At 37.3% G+C, this 19,320-nt stretch overlaps 1 protein-coding gene across 2 annotated transcripts; it reads left to right on the plus strand.

The window, feature by feature from the left end:
- The first annotated feature begins 289 nt into the window (after nt 1-289).
- LOC103714079 lies at nt 290-17,856 on the plus strand. 2 transcript variants are annotated; one of them, XM_039127804.1, is made up of 13 exons: nt 290-546; nt 626-718; nt 872-960; nt 1,554-1,620; nt 2,853-2,895; nt 3,885-4,056; nt 4,232-4,330; nt 10,254-10,313; nt 11,875-12,013; nt 14,907-15,105; nt 15,280-15,419; nt 15,510-15,549; nt 17,367-17,856. In XM_039127804.1, the coding sequence occupies exons 3-13, from the start codon at nt 893-895 to the stop codon at nt 17,543-17,545; spliced, it is 1,206 nt and encodes a 401-aa protein (XP_038983732.1). In that variant the 5' UTR covers nt 290-546; nt 626-718; nt 872-892; the 3' UTR covers nt 17,546-17,856. The 2 variants fall into 2 exon arrangements, with proteins under 2 accessions (XP_038983732.1, XP_038983733.1); XM_039127805.1 differs by having other exon boundaries at nt 875-960.
- Nucleotides 17,857-19,320: the final 1,464 nt, after the last annotated feature.

Here is a 19,320-nt window from a genome sequence, read left to right on the forward strand (position 1 = left end):
CGAGGCCTTCGCCATCCACTACCCGGGCTACCCATCTTCCACCGAACGCGCCATCGAGACTCTCGGTGGGCTTCAGGAGATCGCCAAGGTATTTCTTGCCCTAAAATATCGATTCTTGCTTAGTCCTTTCCTCCGTCTTTCGTCTTCTTGATCGTTTCCCTTAAAAGATCGATTGTTTGTTTAATTCTTTCTTCGTCTTCGCCATCTTTGTCGCTTTCTGCCCAAAAGATCGATTCTTGTCCTGTTTCTTTCTTTATCTTGCCCTTCTGATCGATTCTCTTGCCCGCAGGCGAGGAGCTCGGAATCCGGCGCCATGGAACTCCGCTTCCGCCCTGAAGATCCTTACTGCCACCCGGCCTTTGGGAATCTCCATCCCAGTTCTAGTCTCCTCCCTTAGGATTCGAAATCCAGGGGCGGAGCCGAACGTTCCAGTGGCGAAGGATCCATTGACGAAGCTAATGGTGGTGGACGGGTGGGAACACCGGCGCTGGCCGAGAGCCTGTTGGCGGAAATTGTGGACGGGTGCGCCATGCGTACCGATTGAAGGTAAACCCATCACGTGTTTACTTAAAAAAAAAAAAACTTCACCCTCGTCTCTGTGTTCAGTGTATCAGTTCGTGCGCAGGAATGGTGGACTACCAGCATGTTTGTTGCGGTCCATGCTGCTGAGGAAAGAAGAAAGAAGCGGCCTTGGCTTTTGGAGGGAAACTGGATTTAGGTAGGGCCACTTCGTGGTCTTTCTCAGTGTGTTTTCCTTTTCTTCCAAGCGACCATGCGTCCATGGTTTGCATGCATGGTGATTTTGTTGTTGATTAAGATTCCTCCAGCTGTTTTGTCTTTTTGACAATTACCATCATCTTGTGATTGACAGAAGATGTTAGTTCGGGCATAGATGGAGCAGATGTCATGGATGCTGATGCCACCACTCTTCTCGTTGAAGGACAGACCGGAGACCATAGTGTGAGATGCTCTATTTTGTGCTCAAAATGCCTTTTTTTTATTACATACATACGCATACATGCATACATACATATATGAAACAAAGCTAAGAAATTGTCAGGTTTCCTTATGGTTATGCTTAGTGAATTTAGATATTGCAGTAAACTTAAACACTGCTTTATTAGTTTTATCTTTATTTTTATTTTCCAGAGATCATTGTCATTCATTCTTGGTGGTCGTGCTTGTGGTTACACTAGATTAAGGACAACACATTTTCCTGTTTATTCTATCTTAACAAAGGAAGGAAAAATTGATTCTCTTTAATTCTCATTCAAATCACTTATTGACAATTGACAATACAATTCTCAAGAGATTACCATCTATGTAGTTGCTAATTTAATTAATTTTTATTTTTTGAACAAATTAAACTAATTTATATTTGCGAGTTAATAATATTTTCGAGTAGCTGCATTCTGGCCTCACTTTTGAATAATGATAGTCTGGTTGGGGCTTGAGTTGATATTTTATTGCTTCATTGTTAATCTCTTGAGATTTTACTTCATGAGTTTGTAATTTCTATTTGCTACTAATTTTCTTGTATTAATTGGATATAGGCTTAACCCGTCAGTTAATTTATTCTCAAGAAACTTCCAAAGGGGGGTTGTGGAGCACTGTTGGGAGGTAATGCTTCCATTGGCTCGTAATGTTGGGGCTTTGCACTCTTTGTTCATCCCCATGTTGCGCGCATTTTCCAATCCCATGTTTATTCATGCCTATTGATCTTTTTGTCTTTTATATTATCATAATATATGCTCTTATTCGATCATTTGATGATTTTTATTTGCCAGTGCTTGAGGCTGTCTGTAACGTGCTTTTCTGATCGCTTACCTACCATTATTTTGTGGCCCTGTAAGATGGTTGAAAAAGACTCATTTGGGAAGAAACTTAACTATAATTGGATAGTTGCACTGTTTCTTAGCATATTTTTTTTAAACTTATACATTAAACTATTGGATATCTTGGCTTTTGTCATGGTGCTCAATTGATGTTTTCCTTAGTAAAACTACCATGTGTTCCCTTGGCAAAAACTATCAACAGGAATTGATGTCCATATACTTGCTTTCCAAGGCATCCTTGAGTTGCCAAGCCATCCAAGTAGGTTTTGTTGTCTGGGCTACTCAAATATTAGGTAGTTGGGGTAGGTCAGGAATTAAGCGTGTTTATAGGTCAGGAATTAAGCGTGTTTAAGCAGGTTGAGTTTATGATTCCCCTCTTTTGTCTGTAGAATGAGGTCTATAGGCATTTCATTAAAAGATACCATCATGGTATTATTGCAACTTCTTACTGTAAAACAAAACCTCTTGTTCAATTATCCTTCTGCATTTAGCTAGCCAGTCATCTATTTTCCTTAATTTTTTTGGTCTAGATGTGAATCTAAAAGAGAGGCCATTTCTCATGAGTTTTGATGCTCTCCATGTAAGTAACAATTTGCCTTTTATTGCTCATTACCTTTTAGAGTCCCAATTAAGCTCTAATTATCTGTGTCATGGCAACTTATTGAATATGCAAAATTTTGAATGGCAAAAACTAGACTAAATATCTTGTTCCTCTATTTTCATAGTATTTTTTGTTTGAATGGGTTCAACTAATGCTTACATTGATAATCCTTGTTTACTGCAAATTATCTCTCCAGTCCTAGAATTAGCATCTTCTCTTTTCCAAGATCATTCCATTCAATCCTGTGGCATATGAACTGCTTTAGAACATTGCAGGCATAGGTTATGTTGGAATGTAGAACATTGCAGGCATAGGTTATGTTGGAATGATTATTTTTGGTTCTTCCATGCATATCATATTATTATACAGGTAGGCAGAAATTATGTTGATTAACCTTATGTCATTTTCTGTTGCAGATGGATATCGAGCCGTGCCTTGCAATTGCTTTCGACATAGAAAATATCCTTATTGTTGAGTTAGTTTCTTTCGTAATTTATGCACTTATAATATCTGCTTCTCTTAAGATGTTCAAAATGTCAAGGCACTGATAGTTGACAATTGTGTGAGATCCACAATGGTTTCCTGATTTGATAAGGACCTCAGAGCAGGTCTATTTTTCAAGAGATCTTTGTGTAAGTTTGAATGTTAATATTTCAGATAAGTATGAAAAGTTTCTAATCAGAAGAACGGATTTTATCACTATTTTTAAAATAATAATAGTAATGGTAATAGGAATGCTAATAAGTTTTAGAGATGATCGTATAGGGAATAGCCCTTACAAGCAGCAGTTCCTGTATCTTTTTTAAAATAACTGCACAGGCATCTAAACAAATAAAAGCTTAGTTGGAGACTTGTAATAAAACTCACATGAACAAGTCACATGACTAGTTGATTATGATGACTGAGAATAACATAAAACAAATGAAACTTGCATTAACATCGGTGAAAGATTTCTTGAACAGCGGTGACTTAAATACAAGACTTGACTTTTCAGTTCTTGATAACTGTGGCATGATAGGCTGACCTTCGACATTTAAGTAGGATTTGTGTTCACCTCTGATGTCAACGTGACTAGATGGGCTGCTAAGCTTTGTACCGTCAGTTCTCGTGCTTCTGGAGTGAGGCTTCTGATAGCTGCACCAGAACTCCCTGGCCCAAGTCTTACTGTGAATGTGTTGCCAATTTAAACTCAATATTCAATGTCATTTGGCTCTTAATGTAAAGCTGGCAGTATATTACAAAATAAACCTGACAGTATCTAAGAGACCTGATTAGGCTGAATGAAAAATTTTCATCCCTTGCTGAAACCATATTTTTACCTAAATCACTTGACTGTTGTATTTTGAACTATAGCTGGCTGTTTTAAGATTTTCTGGGCACCAGTAACCATATGGTGTATTACATGCTTGTTTCCAAATCTATTTATTTGTGGAGCTTAAGATTTACAAGGGTTCCCATTAAGATTAACTGGGAAGATAACATACCAAAAGATACGACTGAGTGGGAGTGGCAGATGGCTGTATGCAAGTTATTTGAGGAACGGCCTATATGGCCCAGATGGTCACTTCATGAGCGCTTGCTTGAAGATGGCTCAGACGTCTCCGAAAACCAGCTGAAAAGGTCTTCACCTTTCCCCATGTTTCCTTTCCCCCCTTCTTAAGTAATGATGTATTTAATATTCTGTATGGAGTTTGTAGTGCAATATCTGTTCGAATGTTGTATGCTATTTAGTTTTATTTTCCCACTCTCACCTAACTTCTCTAATGACTTTCTTATGAACTCTTGATTTCTGCAGGCTTCTTTTCAGAGCTGGCTACTACTTTAGTACTGGACCATTTGGTCGATTTTGGATTAGAAAAGGATATGATCCTCGTAAAGATCCTGAATCACGGATGTAGGATACTGTTCTTGTCGTTTTATTTTTTTATTTGAATTATTGACTGGCAAGATCTCTGATTCTTTTTCCATAAAGCACTTATAGCTTAGCTTTTTCACAACCCTCCAGACTATTAATTGGATCTTTGAATTTTTATCAAATTTAACATGCATCTACCTTTTTATCCCTTAAAGAACTTGTTTGATTATATATTTTCCTACTTTGGTTATAAATATATTGACTTGATCATTGTTGTGATGGAAGAGAAAATAATAGCACTTTGTGAATACCAATGGTCAAAATTTTACTTGAACCATTGTAGTCGGAGCCACCGTGATCAAACTTGTTGTACTCCTTTACATGCAATGTGACCGTAATTTTTAGTGTTTGTAAATTACTAATTTATTCATAAACTGCTAATAATTCTGAAGATTTTAATGGGTGCATCCATGATATATTTATATCCTGTGGATAAATGGAGAATCATTTATCTGAAATAGTAGTGATTTGGATTCTTATGGATGCATAAGGTGCATGGTTCTTGTATTACTTGTCAAAGGCAATTTGATCATGAAAAGATGGAGATAGAACTCTGTTAAGTTATTGGAACGAGGACAATTAATAGGAGCGAGTGCCTGCATATTAATCATAGGTTTGCTGGAGCGTGGAGACTCTGCCAGTTACTTAATTGGACTAGAGGTGGATCTAACAAGGTTGTTTAGAAAGTTTAGGCCTTATCTAGGTTAGGCGAGTCCATTCATAGTGAATGAGTAAATAGGCCTGCACGTCTAATTGTTGTTTCTGAAGAATTGTTCATGGGCAATTTAGTTTTGAGAAACTCTCATAAACTGCTTTTGAAAGTGAAAATACGCTATGAGGCAAAGCATTGATTTGTATATCATGTTCTCCATGCCAAAATTCTAGTTTGTTTGGTTTATGTTGGTAGAAACATCTGCTAGGATCCTACGTTTATTGATATTAGGATTTGTCTAGAAGCACTTCTACTTAAAGTTGTTTTTTGAAGATTGGTCAAAGCAATTGCATTGTTAATCTTTTGTTACTATGAAGCAAGGTCTGATTACCAAACCGTTACTAGGATCCGTACCGGTTGGCAGGTGGGTCGGTACGGTATTGGTATCGTACCGACACACGGTAAGCTTAAGTGTGTCAGTTGCGAACCAGCAGCCCATTTTTTTTAAGTTTTCAAGTTTGATTAATTGAACTGGCGCATCCATTTTTTTGTAAGTTTTTTCAGTTTGATTAATTGCTAATTAATTTTTTTCAACGTTTTCAATGATTTTAAGTATAATTTGATGTTTTTTTGATGTTTCTATGATTTTAGTATAATCTAAATGATGCCTTTTGTTGTTTTAAAATGAGACAACATAAAATGATTAGTGAGATGTTGCATGCTGTAAGAAACAACATGAAATATCATACAATCAACTAGTGAGGTAAAAAATATAAAATAATACAATCGATTATATATATTTAAATTACATACATACCGATTTCTAAAATTTCATCGAGTAGCGATGCCTCTCATAGATATTCGGATCTTGAGCAGTTAGGAGGCATATCGGCCCACTCTTCTAACCAAGTGGCGTTATAGTTTTGTATATTCATTCTATAAGGAATGCACTCTGGGTTATAAGGATTTTCAGATCTGTCGATGAAGCTCTAGCTCTGAGAAGTATCTTCTATCTGATAATACGGCTGTGGTGGGGCCCATCCAAATATGCTGTCAGCAAAATTCAATCTATAAAATGCTTTGGGGTGCATAAGATAGTAGTCACTGAAAGTCGATGTCTCAGACATGCCATATCCATATTCGTATCTATATGGATCATAGGCTGCTTGTGCCTGCAGGTAATAGGATCCAGTATACGACTCAGAATCTGATATGTTTATGGATCCTACTCCATATATGAGATCATCTGCAGCTGCATCGTATCCTGAATGACCTTGAGGAGCTCGTTTTCTATATGCAATCGTATTTTCGCGAGCTCTACCAGATCGTGCACCGTGATCTTTAGCTTGTGTAACATATGTAAATTGGGACTCACCAATGAATCGAAGACTATCTGTAGCTGCAGTTGTCTTATAAATGGCCTCATTTTCTTTACTCCCTAGCTAGCAGATCCATGACCACCAGAATTATCATCGTTGCTGCTTTTGGTCTTTGAATCCGAGTGAACTGGCACCTTTTCTACACTTTTCAAGAGGGCTGCAGGCAAGGAATGCTGAACCGGCCCGTACCGGCCGGTTCCGCCTGTACCGAACTGGTCTAGTCTCTGACCGTTTCGGTTCAGCGTTAAAAAATGATGCCGGCCCATACCAGCTCGTACCGGCCTCCGTATCGGCCCGTACTAGCCTCCATACCGATCAGTACCAGCCCGTACCAGCTAGACCATTTTTTTTGGCTTTTGGAGGCCAAACCAGTGGTACCGGTTCAAATCGGTCCAAATCGGTACCAAACTGGTCCGGTGGCCGACCGGTACGTCTACCGGTACCGGTTCGGCGATCCTTGGCTGCAGGTGCTTTGTTTTTTGGTGCGCTGAGCAGCTGCCTGCTTATCCTTCGTGCTTTTCTGCCTGCTTATCCTTTATGCTCCTTTCTGCCTGCTTATCCTTCATTCCTCTCTTTGCTTGGCTGTGTTGGTAGGATGGATGTCGTCCTTCTGGACGAGTCGATCGGATAACGTGGTAGCCTCGTATAAGTATCTCTCGATCATCTCTTTGAGGATCTCTCGAATAAAGAGTCATGTGATGATCGACTCTCTAGTGACCTCTGTGGCTATGGCCGATTAGCTGGATGTGTGGAATGTCGTGATCTGCTCATTATCTTGTATCGATCCTTGCCTCGCTACTTAGAAATTCTCTTTCGCTATTTTGAAATTAGCGAAGTATTTCTTTATTAGCTGCCGAACGTCCTGGGGGCATTTTCGGCACAGATACATCGGGGTAATAATCGGCTAAGTGTTGCTTCAATCTAGTTATTCTTCTTTTTTTGAACTATGTATTGCACCTATGGTCTGCCGGCCGGTTCAGCATGTACCGTACCGATACCGGCGCCAACCGATATGGTTTAGTCGTGGAAAATGGTTTCAGCCCCTAGAGGCCGGAACCGACCGGTTTTCGCTACGTACCGGTGCTAACCGGACCGATTTGCACTGGCCCGCGCGTGGAGTAGCGCGCTCGTGTGGGCGCGAGCGCGGTTCCCCACATAGCACGCGCATGCATGGGGTATTTAATGTCGGCATTTAACGCGGCGGGCGCGTGCTCATGCGCTGTGCGCTTCGCTGAATTTTTTTCGTGAGCGCGCTGTAGGTTCGGTATCGATTCAAACCGGTCTGAATGGAAACCGTACCGGTCCAGTAGGCGATCGGTACGCCTACCTGTACCGGTATGATGTACTTTGGTCGTACCAGTTGTATTTCCAATAGTGCCGATCCGAGAGCATTTGCCTATGATCCCAACTAATGTCACGCTCTGACTTATTTTTTCTTAAAGGTTTCATTCCTGCAGATTTATCAAGTACACTAATTTATCAATTATTTAAAAATAGCAAAACTTTATCGTAATTAAAATAATATTTTTTTATTTTAGAAAATACATCTAATTTATTTAGTACATAGTACTAATTTTTTATTTTATTTTATTTATATATTTTTAATAATTTTTAAATTAAAAATACCATAAATTCAGAAAATATGTTTTGCACTTGAGAAAATACTTCTGAAATATGTATTATGTGCTACTAATTTTTCATAATTTTTGGTATTCATTATATATTTTTAATTAATTTTAAATTAAAAAATAAATATAAATATTTAAAAAATTAATTTTAGCTCAGATCCATGAAGAATCCTACAATGGATGCTACATATATTTTTCTAGGCCTGAGGGCATGCATCAATATTTGTTTATTTTTCAATTTTTTTCAAATTTAGGTCCAGGACACCGTGCATGATCGCATCGAAACTTTATTAACACCAAATTTAGCTGGAAAGTAGTTTGCGTCTCTAAATACGCTTTTGATTTTACATTTTTTAAATTTTATTTTATTTTATTTATTTTTTAATTCAAAAATATATTTTTAATTTTTATATATATATATATAATTTATAAATTTTTATATCATCGTGTAGATCATCCATAGATCTACAACATATCATAAAATCAAGCCAAAATAAAAAAAATTTGGCATGATCTTTTCTTATTTTGCAAATTTTAAGATATTTTTTGACTTTCAAAAAAAAGAGAATAAGATAGGAAAGAGGAAGCGTACCTTATTTAGGGTTGGATCCTCCTTCAATCATGATGAATCAGCATATTTTTTGCCGTTGGAAAGGGAGGTATTTGGATAGGTTGGGAAGGCCTGAGAGACTTCTCGAGCCTTCCCAACTAGTCTTTAAAACAAAAGAAAGAGCGAGGGAGGGGGGCCGGTTCAAACCGAGTCCGGACGGTTCGCAACCGGTTCCGGCCCGTTCTTGCCGGTTTCTATCGGTTTGGGACTGGTTTTGACCGGTTTGGAGCCGGTTCCAAAAAATAGGTGAACCGAGCCTGCTTGAATTGGGCGGTTCGGCTTGGTTTGGCAAACCTTGCTATGAAGAGTTTCATCCCATTGTGAACCAGCCAAATCCAAACTCCCTCACCATACTAATCTGAACAAGTGCTAGGACACCAATTAGTAAACTATGTCTCTCTTAAACAAAGCCATTTGTACTCCTGTGAGTGATCTGTGTTGCATTGCTATCTTTAAAAAGTTTTTGCTGCTTCTGCTGCTGTTTCTGTTGCCATGACTACTTTTGTCATGATTATTATTATTACTCAGAGAACTTTATAATAGTTCTATGAAATCAAGCCTAAATTTACTTCTCATGTCTCTTTAACTGCTTTATATCTCACTCTTAGTACTTCTTACATAAGCATCTGTGCTCTTTGATTTGGGTACATGTTGCTTACATGAACCTTTTGTTCACTTTTTTATACTCCTTATTGTCTCCTTATTTCTTGGTTCACAATATATGCTGATTCATGACAAAATGATTGCCAAATATAATGTTTTTAGTATTTTTCAGAAAAAGCATCCTTTGATGCTCTCTAAATTTTAACCCTTAATAGATGTTAAGCACTACTTCCCCCTTCCACAATAAATGTTCTTCCACATGTGTAAATTGATGGTCAAATGCTTTTCCACATGAATATAATTACTGAAAACTTGTACTTTTCTCATTATGCTTGCTTTTTACCTCCAACAATGCCATGAGATTTGTGGAGGCTGCCTGCCCTTCTTTCACTACGGAAATTGTTACCATGAAGTTATAAAGGAACTTGCTTCTGCTTTCTAATCGCTATATAATATCTTGGTTTCACACATTTGGATGTGTATTAGTTTCTTGTTTAAGTTTTCTTTCTTTATTTTAATAATTGCCTTTTTTCTGATGTACATGTGGACACCTCAGGCTGTATGTTTTATATATTTTGATTTTTGGCTGCAACATATTCCCTAGAAGCCATACTTTTGGGGGAAGTATGGTTTTTCTAGTAGCACGTGAATATTTTGTCAAATGTTTTTTATTCTTAACCCAGTTGTCCCTATACCCTTGAATCTGTTGTCTGCATATTTCCGAACAGGGTTCAGTTGTAATTATAACTAATTAGATGGCCATCTGTTTTTTTATTTGCATTGTTTGATTTTGTTTCTGATTTGTGTGTGGATACACTGTGATATATACGCTCATGCTTTTCTCATGATTAGTATGTGTTGGGGCATCTGACATCTGATCATAGCTTCAGGAAGTTTCACAACCTGCCCAATCTAAGTGTTCCCTATTTATGTGGTTCAGATATTGCAATGTTTCACTTGAGCTTTTTCCTCCTGATGCTACACTAGATTGTCTTAGTATTATTTGGATGACAAACTGTGGCTTTAGCAGGTATCAAAAAGTTGATTTTCGGGTGCCAAGTGAGCTAAGAGATGTGAATACAAATACCAAGTAAGTTTGCTGTCATTTTTCTCATATATCTTTCTTGTCTTTATAGGTAATTGTATGTCATTTTGTATTTCTATGTCTATAATAATATAATGTATCATATAATGTCTATGCTTCAAGGACGTATCATATACATAACATATGAAATTCATCCCAACCACTAACATTTTGTATAAAGCTTGGGATTGTAAGCCTGTAAACACTATTCCAGGGGTTGCATCTAAACTGGTTTGTGGGCGTGTTTGGTGTTGCTTGAAGATGCACGTTTGTAACTTTTAAAGCAAAAAGGTGCTTCTAGAACAATATAAGTGTCTGCAACAGTACTGTTGTTTCTACTAGAAGGAAAAGAGTGCGTTTTATGAGAAACTAGAAAACCTAGCTTCTGGCTTCTTCTGTGAGAACTTTTTGAAAAGAAGCAGCAATACCAAAACATCCTTGGCCAACATCTGAGGAGTAGGTTCATTCATGACAACTACACTTCTATCATTGCATGGAATTGATCAGGCTGACATTTTATGAAGGTTAAAAAAAAACCACTATAAAGGTCACTGTTTTAAAAAGTGGTCTAGGTGGCTGCATATGTGTCTGAATATGTAGGTTGAGCCTGGTACCTGCACCATGTTAGGGCCGGGCCAAATAGTGAGTTGTCAGTCAGCTACATAGACCAAATTGGCTCATGTACATAGCCTGGGTGCATACGAATTGTGATGACAGTGGCTTCTTGTTTGATAAATCACTTCCTGAAGAACAAGTTTGAGTTTAAGTGTCTTTTTGAAAATTAATACCCTAAATACTGTGTCTTGTTTACATAGGTACCTGAAATCTAGTTATAAGTTACCCATCCTTCTTGTTTTTCCAATTGCTCATCATTTGATAAATCATAAATTTATGAATTTCATTAGCATACCTGAAATTTGAGAGCAGTTTGAAGGTAAAACGGAAAATATTAGTAATTTTGAGAGGATATATTTAAATTTCCTATTTTTCTAAATTTTGATTTACTTGTTTCGAAATTTTCTTTTATCTTTAACTAGTTTATGAATGTCATTAATTTTAAATTTCTTATGATGCTAACTGGATAGGCGCCTGCATACTATATATGCACCATGTGGTTAGAGACTAAACATGAAGGGAATGAAGTTGGCAATTTAAGGAGATGGTAAAATTATAAAATATGATATAGTGGTCATAGGGAGTGGTTCTCTGTTTCTGAGGCACTTTGACTACCTATATCTTGAGATAATTAATGAAGTAATGTCGTGTGCCAAGTAGTATATCACCTTACCAGAAAACTTTTGTCCTCTAGGGTATACGGTGCCACAGACTCAGGAGGCTTGACTTCTATTTTGCATTAACTGCATTTAAATGTTGACAATTGCAGGTGCTGGTTCATTGTAGTTCGATACTAACTTATCCTGTTGTAGTTTAAAGTCTTCATTAACGGCATATGTTATTTCATTGTTCTAACAGGCTGTTTTTTAAGTACCATAAACTCTTAATTTGTTTGCTTCCTCCATGTGTTAACTAGTTCCTCAATACTTCAATATACTCATGCTGTTCCCAGGTTGAAGCACACATGGAAGGATTTATGTCAGTTTCAAGTAGTGCCCTCTAAAAATTTTGTTTTCTTGCAATTTTTTGAACTGATCGATGAGTTTATTCAACATGAAATTAGAAAACCTCCAGATCAGAAAACATGCACAGTAAGTTCTTATCTTTTACACGGTTAAGTAATAGCTGCTCATTCTTTAGTTTTCACTGTTTTTCAAGTATGTTAATAGAAAAAAATTTCTATTTCTGCAAGTATGGCGCCAAGATTCTGAAGGTTCTCATTCTCATTTTGTTCTCATGCTTCTTGACTTAATATCTCATGCTCATTTTGATTTCTATCACATGTAGGCAGAAAATGTCGAGAGGCAAACAAAAAGTGCTCTCAAAATTAGCTGCATTGCTTTTTGATCCTTAAAACATTGGCTTTTAGTAAATTGAGTGCAAAAAGTGCACCAGGTTTAAGGTGTTGATCAGTTTGGGTAGTTTCAGCCAGTTTTGGCCGGAACTAACTGGTTTTGGTCTAGTTTTGTCCAAAACTGAATGGTCCCAATCAAATATCAGTGGTTTCGATCAGTTAAAAGCATATAATATTTATGTAGATAAGCTATATAATCTCAATTTTCAATTATTTTTCTTTCTTTTTCGAGGATAGATAATAACATGATCCTTCACAAATCAAGGACTCCATAAAGGCTCTTAATATAGCAATAATTGTAAGACATTTCATAGCAATAATACATGTTTATATAAAAATATATATGACATTATAAAATGGCATGAATTTGATTAAATAGCCCCTTAATCTTGAAAATATTCGGAAGAAGTTCTCAAATTTGATATGTTTGTGTTCTCATAAAAAATGAATGAAAAGACATGGATGCACCATGCACTAAAAAGCTTCATGGTTGCTTCGCACAATGACTTTTCATATAATTGTAGCCCAAGAAGTGAATAATATGTATATATAATGTTTAAATTTCACTTATATGCGATATTGATTTCAGCCCAAAATTAACAAAACTATGCAAAAAGAGAACCTACATGACACATAATACTTTAAGATGCTGCATACTAACTTTTTATAAAATTTATATTCATTTTTTGATTTTTTTTATTGGTTGTTTTGATTGATCCTCCAAAACTTGGACCGAAACTGCCGAAATTGGAACTCCATGGAGTTGGCTGAAACAGAAATTGATACTGAGTTTTCAAACCTTGCTAAAAAAACTTCACTATTTCTGTAATTTAACTTTTTTAGAAATAAAAGAACTTCCAAGAACATTCCAAGTACTTCTTTTGAGTTTTACTACTGGTTTGTCAATTTGAGAGGTTCGAGCGAAAAATAAGCCATTTTCTGCTACTCTCTTGCATTCCAAGATTTTATGCCTTGGTTATTTTGGGATAAAGAGATAAGGTTGGGTTATTTTAGGAAGAAGGGTCATTTGGGTTCTTAAAACTAACCCATTCACCCAACTGAAATTTAGTTCACTCCTTTGAAAAGAAAAACATTTCCTCCGCCATAGCTACAGTGGCATCTCACCATTGTAATCCATTGTCTGACATTTGACCCCACCCATTCTTATTTATGCAATCCTCCCAAAAATCTTGCTGGCTTTTAATTGTGCTTTCCGTGGTGGACTATCAGCCATTTTCTTGCACATACAACTTATCCAATAGCCACTTGCATATGCCAAGCACATTAGATAAAAGTGAACTGTTGTCATCAGCTGACAGTCTAATCCATTATGTTGTCATAGATTTTCTTTAGATAATCGTCTCATAACCAGGTTTTGCATATTTGACCAATATCCAACCATGCCACTAGGTTATCAATATTTCCTATGGTATATCTCTACTTCCTGCAAAAGAAAATACTGTCCTTATTGCTTCTATGAGCTAAATCCAACTGGAAGGAGAAGAAGTACAAATCTTATCAGCGCATTGCACTTGGCAGGCCATTTAGGTTTCAAGTTCACTTTGTTAATCACATTCTACAATATATACCCAAATCAAATTAGAAGTTTGAGGGGTTTCTTACATTAGAATTGAGTAATTATTTTCTATAATAAGCTGCAATTTTGCATTATTGCTTGGAAGTATCTAAACATGCTTACTTCTTGTTCATATAGTTTTAAGATATCATAATAGATGTTCTTGGTATGGGCCAAAATGCATTTTGGTTCTTAACTCTGCTAGCAGGATGGTCCTATTGCTATGATTACAGCTCAAATTTATTCTAAACTGAAAAAATGTTGGTTGATTTTTTTTTTAAACCCCTTTCAACTGCTGAAAATTTCTTTTTGCAAGCAAGCACTTTTTTATTGCATTTTGTTGTCTGTCAGCACCAATTTCAAAGCATATTTCGGAGGGCATGTTGCCACCTCCATTTGCAAGTCTATCTGGTGATGATGCCAAGAATTTGCTTCAGTTTCTCGTCATGAATAAATAGAGTATTAGGTCATACAATATTAGATTATGATTAGAAATTATTGACATCAAGTTGTATTATATTAGAGTCAATATCATGTATTCCATACGGTTCTCAAAAGAAAAAAGAAGTAACATGTAATTCATGTAGGGTTGCTGAATTGTTGACAGCAGCCTTGCGTTCATTGTGTTTAGGAGGATTTGAGACCCGATAATGATGGCTAGCAATTCTGATATTAATGTCGAATCGTCTGGATTCTACTGTAATTTAAATCTGACGGCTTAACATGATTAGAGAAAAATATTACTCATGAAATGTTGACTGAAATACTGAGTTGTGTCACTATTTTATTTATATACAAAACTTAGCGAAATGACTGGAATACTTGGTAAAAGAATTCTAGAGGTTCCTTTGAAGGATGATGCGGTAATTAAAAACATACTCGCATATTGTCTGCTTTAATACTTCCTATTTAGTATCCAGGAAAAAATTGTTGTTGTACTTTGTTACTATATCTTTGCTTTCATATTGGTATTTTTTGCTCAAAATACTGTATTCAAGTTTTAGACCCAACTGTTTTATACTGTGTATGATCTACCTGACTAATTAGTCTGTAGCATGCAACAGGTTGGTTCTCTACGTGGAAGCTCAGAACCTTGAGGTTGCATGTGAGAATACGGTTCCTGTCACTATATCCTAATGGGGCTGCAGATGGCTTGTTGCAGTCTGCTCGTGAACTTTATGAAAGGTCTAAGAAAGAGGAAGTTTTTAGTAGATTTCAGAAACCTGAAAAGGAGGCTCAACATTTCAATGGAGGTTATTTCTTAATCCCAATATGAAGTTTATCCAAACCTTAACCATATGTTTGCTGAGTATATTAACTCACATGCTGTTTGTAGTTCACCTTATGGTTACATTTTGGCAAATTTGTCCATCCTTTTCTGCCTGACTCAAGCCATGGAACACTGTGCCGTCATCTATCATCTGCAGTTCCTAACTGTTCTGCTGAGGCGCCATGTACTGAATCTAAGGAACATGAACAAGAGGATCAAGATGGGCCTAATAATTGTGAAGTTGAGGATGAAGAAGAGGAGGAAGAGGAACTGGACGGATATGAATATCCACCTGTGGTAATTAGATCTTTTAAGTGTTTTCTTTTCGTAATTTGCTTGTATTCCTCTATTCTATTTAAAATAAGTTTGTGTGGTTTTTTGCTGTAGGTACGTGAAGATGGTTATTTCCCACTTGATGGTAACTCTTGTATCCTTGATGCTTGCTATATGACTCACAAGTCCTTAGCTCTTTCCATTCATTTTTTAACCTTCGCTATAATTTATTTACCTATGAAGTTCATGAAAATGCTTAAAGAACAAAAGGCAGGTTTCTTAAAGTATCATTTGTTTTTTGTTCGCTTATTGCACGTCATATAATTTCTTGAGTGCATCTTTGTCAATGATGGGAAAACTGCGCTGGGCATTTCATAAAGTTGTACAGAAACATGAGTCTACTTTTATGGAGTCAAGCATTTGCTTTGCTTTACTTACAGGAGTGCTAGATATACATTTTTACTTGAACGGAATCATTCTGCATAGGATGCAAATATAAGTCATTTGTTCTGCAAGGTGCATGCCAAGTGCAGCCATGCAGGTCTCATGACCTTGTCAGATGGAGCATAATGGTTAGGTGGATGCAGGTAGTGTTGTTTGAACAGCTATATAGTTTGTTATTCCTCATTTGGTTAAAAAAAAATTTCCTCAATAATCTTGAGTGGTGCTATGATGTGTATTCTTGCACTCTTGATTTCAGTAGATACAAACTAGATAAATGAGCATTAGGAAAGTGCTTATAGAATATTAATATCTTAAGGATACAACATATATCTCTAAGGTATAAAATATAAATTCATTTCTTCTTTTCAATAAGTTTTCCTTGATATTTTCTTTATGATTCCAACATGTTATCTGATTTGCCAACAAGTTTAGTGACCCCCCTCCCCAATCTCTTATTTTGATTTGGACTCTGTTACCATGGTAGGATAAGTGAGCTTATTCTGTTATTCAACATATTAACTCATGCCATGCCTTGATAGGGTTCCTTTAAAATTCCACCTACTTCTGGAAATATACAAGAAAACACACAATATGTAATGCTTCAAGAGTGACAATTCAATGCCTGTGGAATGACCATCAGCGGTGACTTAAAGTGATCATAACTTTCAAATATATCATGTTACTAAAGTATCAATACTTATTGAGTGGATTCTAGGTAGTTGTGCTCTCCAGGATATTTATTTCTTATAATCTTATAAGACCCCTTTAGCACATTTAATCCATTCAGAAAAAAAGAAAAGTAGCACAACTAACCCAGACGTGTTCCTTAGAGGATTCTTCCAAAGTAAAATCTAGAAATCTTAACTGATTTTATTTCAATCATCCTTTTTTTGACGAAATTATGAATTATTGAACATGACCCTTATTGCTTAACCTTTGTTGTTTGTCTGTCATTACGAAGATATGGAGAACAGCAGCTAGACATTCGACTTTCATCATTTTTTCAAACAGTAGAAATATGAATATCAGATATGTCTGAAGAACTATTGGAATGATCTGATATGGAATAGAAAGTAGATATTTGAAGAAACTAGCTGGTGACTGTCTAGATACTTTACCTAAATGCAGATTTGAAAAAGGCTTCTTTCTTTGCACTCTAGGCTGGTTTTGTAGACTGATTTCCCTGTAGCAGCTTGGAAGAACCGATCTAAACAATCTTTCATGTATCCAGTTGGCTGCCGTTGATTATATAGCTGCGATCCCATCTATACTGATGTCTGCAATCTCAAATTCTAGATGCAGACATCAGATTTTGTTTGTCATTCTATGTTGCACTATGGCACTAGGTAAAAATTACCTTATCTCAACGGATGCCTTTTGGAACTGCTTTTAAACACCTGGTCATTGAAGAGTCGTTCTGGCATTCAGATCTGCTGATGTTTCTTCCGTAAACTCTCAGGTTGCTATTCTGTTTATTACATTTATTCATAATGTGGAGAAAAGGAATTTTCCTATATTTTTTGGCAGATAATATTGGAGAAGGCATTCCAAATAATTACCTGCAAGAGCTTTTGCGTGGCTTTGGTAAGGAGTCTCAATCTAATGATACGCTTCAAGGTGCTGACTTAAGTGATGGTGAGTATCAGATATATGAACAAGATAGCGATGATAATGACTACGGCGATGATGGTGATGGTTCCATATAACAGCATGGGAGAAAATTTTCGGTAGCAGATTCAATCAGAGGTTTAATGGACCAAAAACATAGGAAAATCAGAGAGGAATAGTTTTTTAAAAGTCCTGCTATGTATTTAATTCGTATAAGGAGAGATGTCTGTAGGTCACATAAAGAGAGACGTTGGTAGTCATGCCATGGCATGGATTCTGTGCAGTAATCTCTTGTGTCTTTAATAGTTTTTGTTTTCCCTTCCAAGGCATTGTATACAATTTATGTATTTGAAGAAAATAAACGTGTTCTGTTATGGTGTGGTGTAAGTCCAACTATTCCACTGGAAAATGATTTATCAGTAGCGTGTAACAAGGAATAGCTCTGCCGAGGTCTGTCATCGCCGCCGGTGCACGGGCCGGGGTTGGTGGTCAACTGGGTTCGGTGGGGTGGGAGGAGAGGGAGGTAGGAGGTTCGACCGGACCCTTCCGGTCCCAGAGCTAATTCATCCGATTCAGATGTCAACCGGAGGTCCGGTCGTATGGGCGAGGAGGAGAATTGGACCCTAGTTCAGGGCAAACAGGCGAAGGACTACTGCTGCGAGAGGCCCTGGTGCTGGTTGTGGTATTAGTTAGCCGTAGGATTGCTTGGCTGAAAGATAGTGTTTGCCTTTTAGCAAAAAAAAGATAGTGTTTGCCTTTGCTTTGCTCTGGCTTCCTTCCGGGCTAACCCAGAACTCGATTCGTCTGGTTCGCAAAATAAATAAATAAATAAATAAATAAGAAATAAAAAAAAATACTTCTTAAGAGGAATAAAAAAATAGTATTTTTATAAAAATAAGATTCTCAACAGAAAAAAATCCACGACTCGAGCCTCGAGGGATCATCTTCACCGTGTCTTCGCTCTGTCCGCGGTCATTCCTTTCCCTTGCGTCTTTGGAGCTTCTTTTAGGTCTACCTCCACTTCTGAGGACTACGAGCGCATAAACTTCCGAGGAGGCTTCTGAGTTATCAATTTCAGCTGCATCAAGAATCTCGAGTGCATCCCAAACCTAAATTGTTGCAAACCCAACCTTCTTCGTAGAAAGAATCGAGTAAAAAACCTCTCCCTTCAGAAACTACACGCACCCAATTCACTCTTTGGAAGGCAGCGACTGTTGATAGGAACAATTTTTGAATCGAGCTTCTTCGTCAATGCAGCACCTTCCAGCCTATCAACACCGTGGTAAAAATTCTCACAATGCGGAGATTCCCAGAAGCAGTTGTCCAATTTGCCCGACCAAAACCTGCGAAGCCATCAAAACCTTCAAAAAATCTACTTCATATCGAAGAAAATAATATTAAAAAAAAGAGATTTTGGTGGTTTAGAAGAATAGGATTTCGATGAAGAAACCTGGAAGGACGAATGAGAAGGTGACGTGGGAGAGGGATATATCTACGTGGGAATTACTATTCCAAGAGCTGCCGATGCTTAAAGTTCTACCTCTGATGGATTCTAAAGGCGAAGGAGAGATTGTGGTGAGGAAGGAGGAGGAGGATCGATTTCTGTATAAGATTAGGGTTTGACCGTTTGAGGGAGAAGATGCCGCGGAAGCCTTTCTCGAATCCCCGGCCTAAAGAAACTAACCATTCGTTGCGAGGCTCTTTTCGTCGCTCACGGGGGGTGACCAGATACGCACGTCCCATGCGGCAGTGGCCAGTGGGTGATATCGAATGATCGGCCTTGGTTTTCGTATTCCCTGCTTGCCCCTAGTGTGGCTCCCATACCGCCACTCACTGAAGCGGTATGTTGACCGCGCTTAATCCGCTCCTTCGC

Source organism: Phoenix dactylifera, chromosome 7 (genome assembly GCF_009389715.1).
Source record: "Phoenix dactylifera cultivar Barhee BC4 chromosome 7, palm_55x_up_171113_PBpolish2nd_filt_p, whole genome shotgun sequence".
NCBI lineage: Eukaryota > Viridiplantae > Streptophyta > Magnoliopsida > Arecales > Arecaceae > Phoenix > Phoenix dactylifera.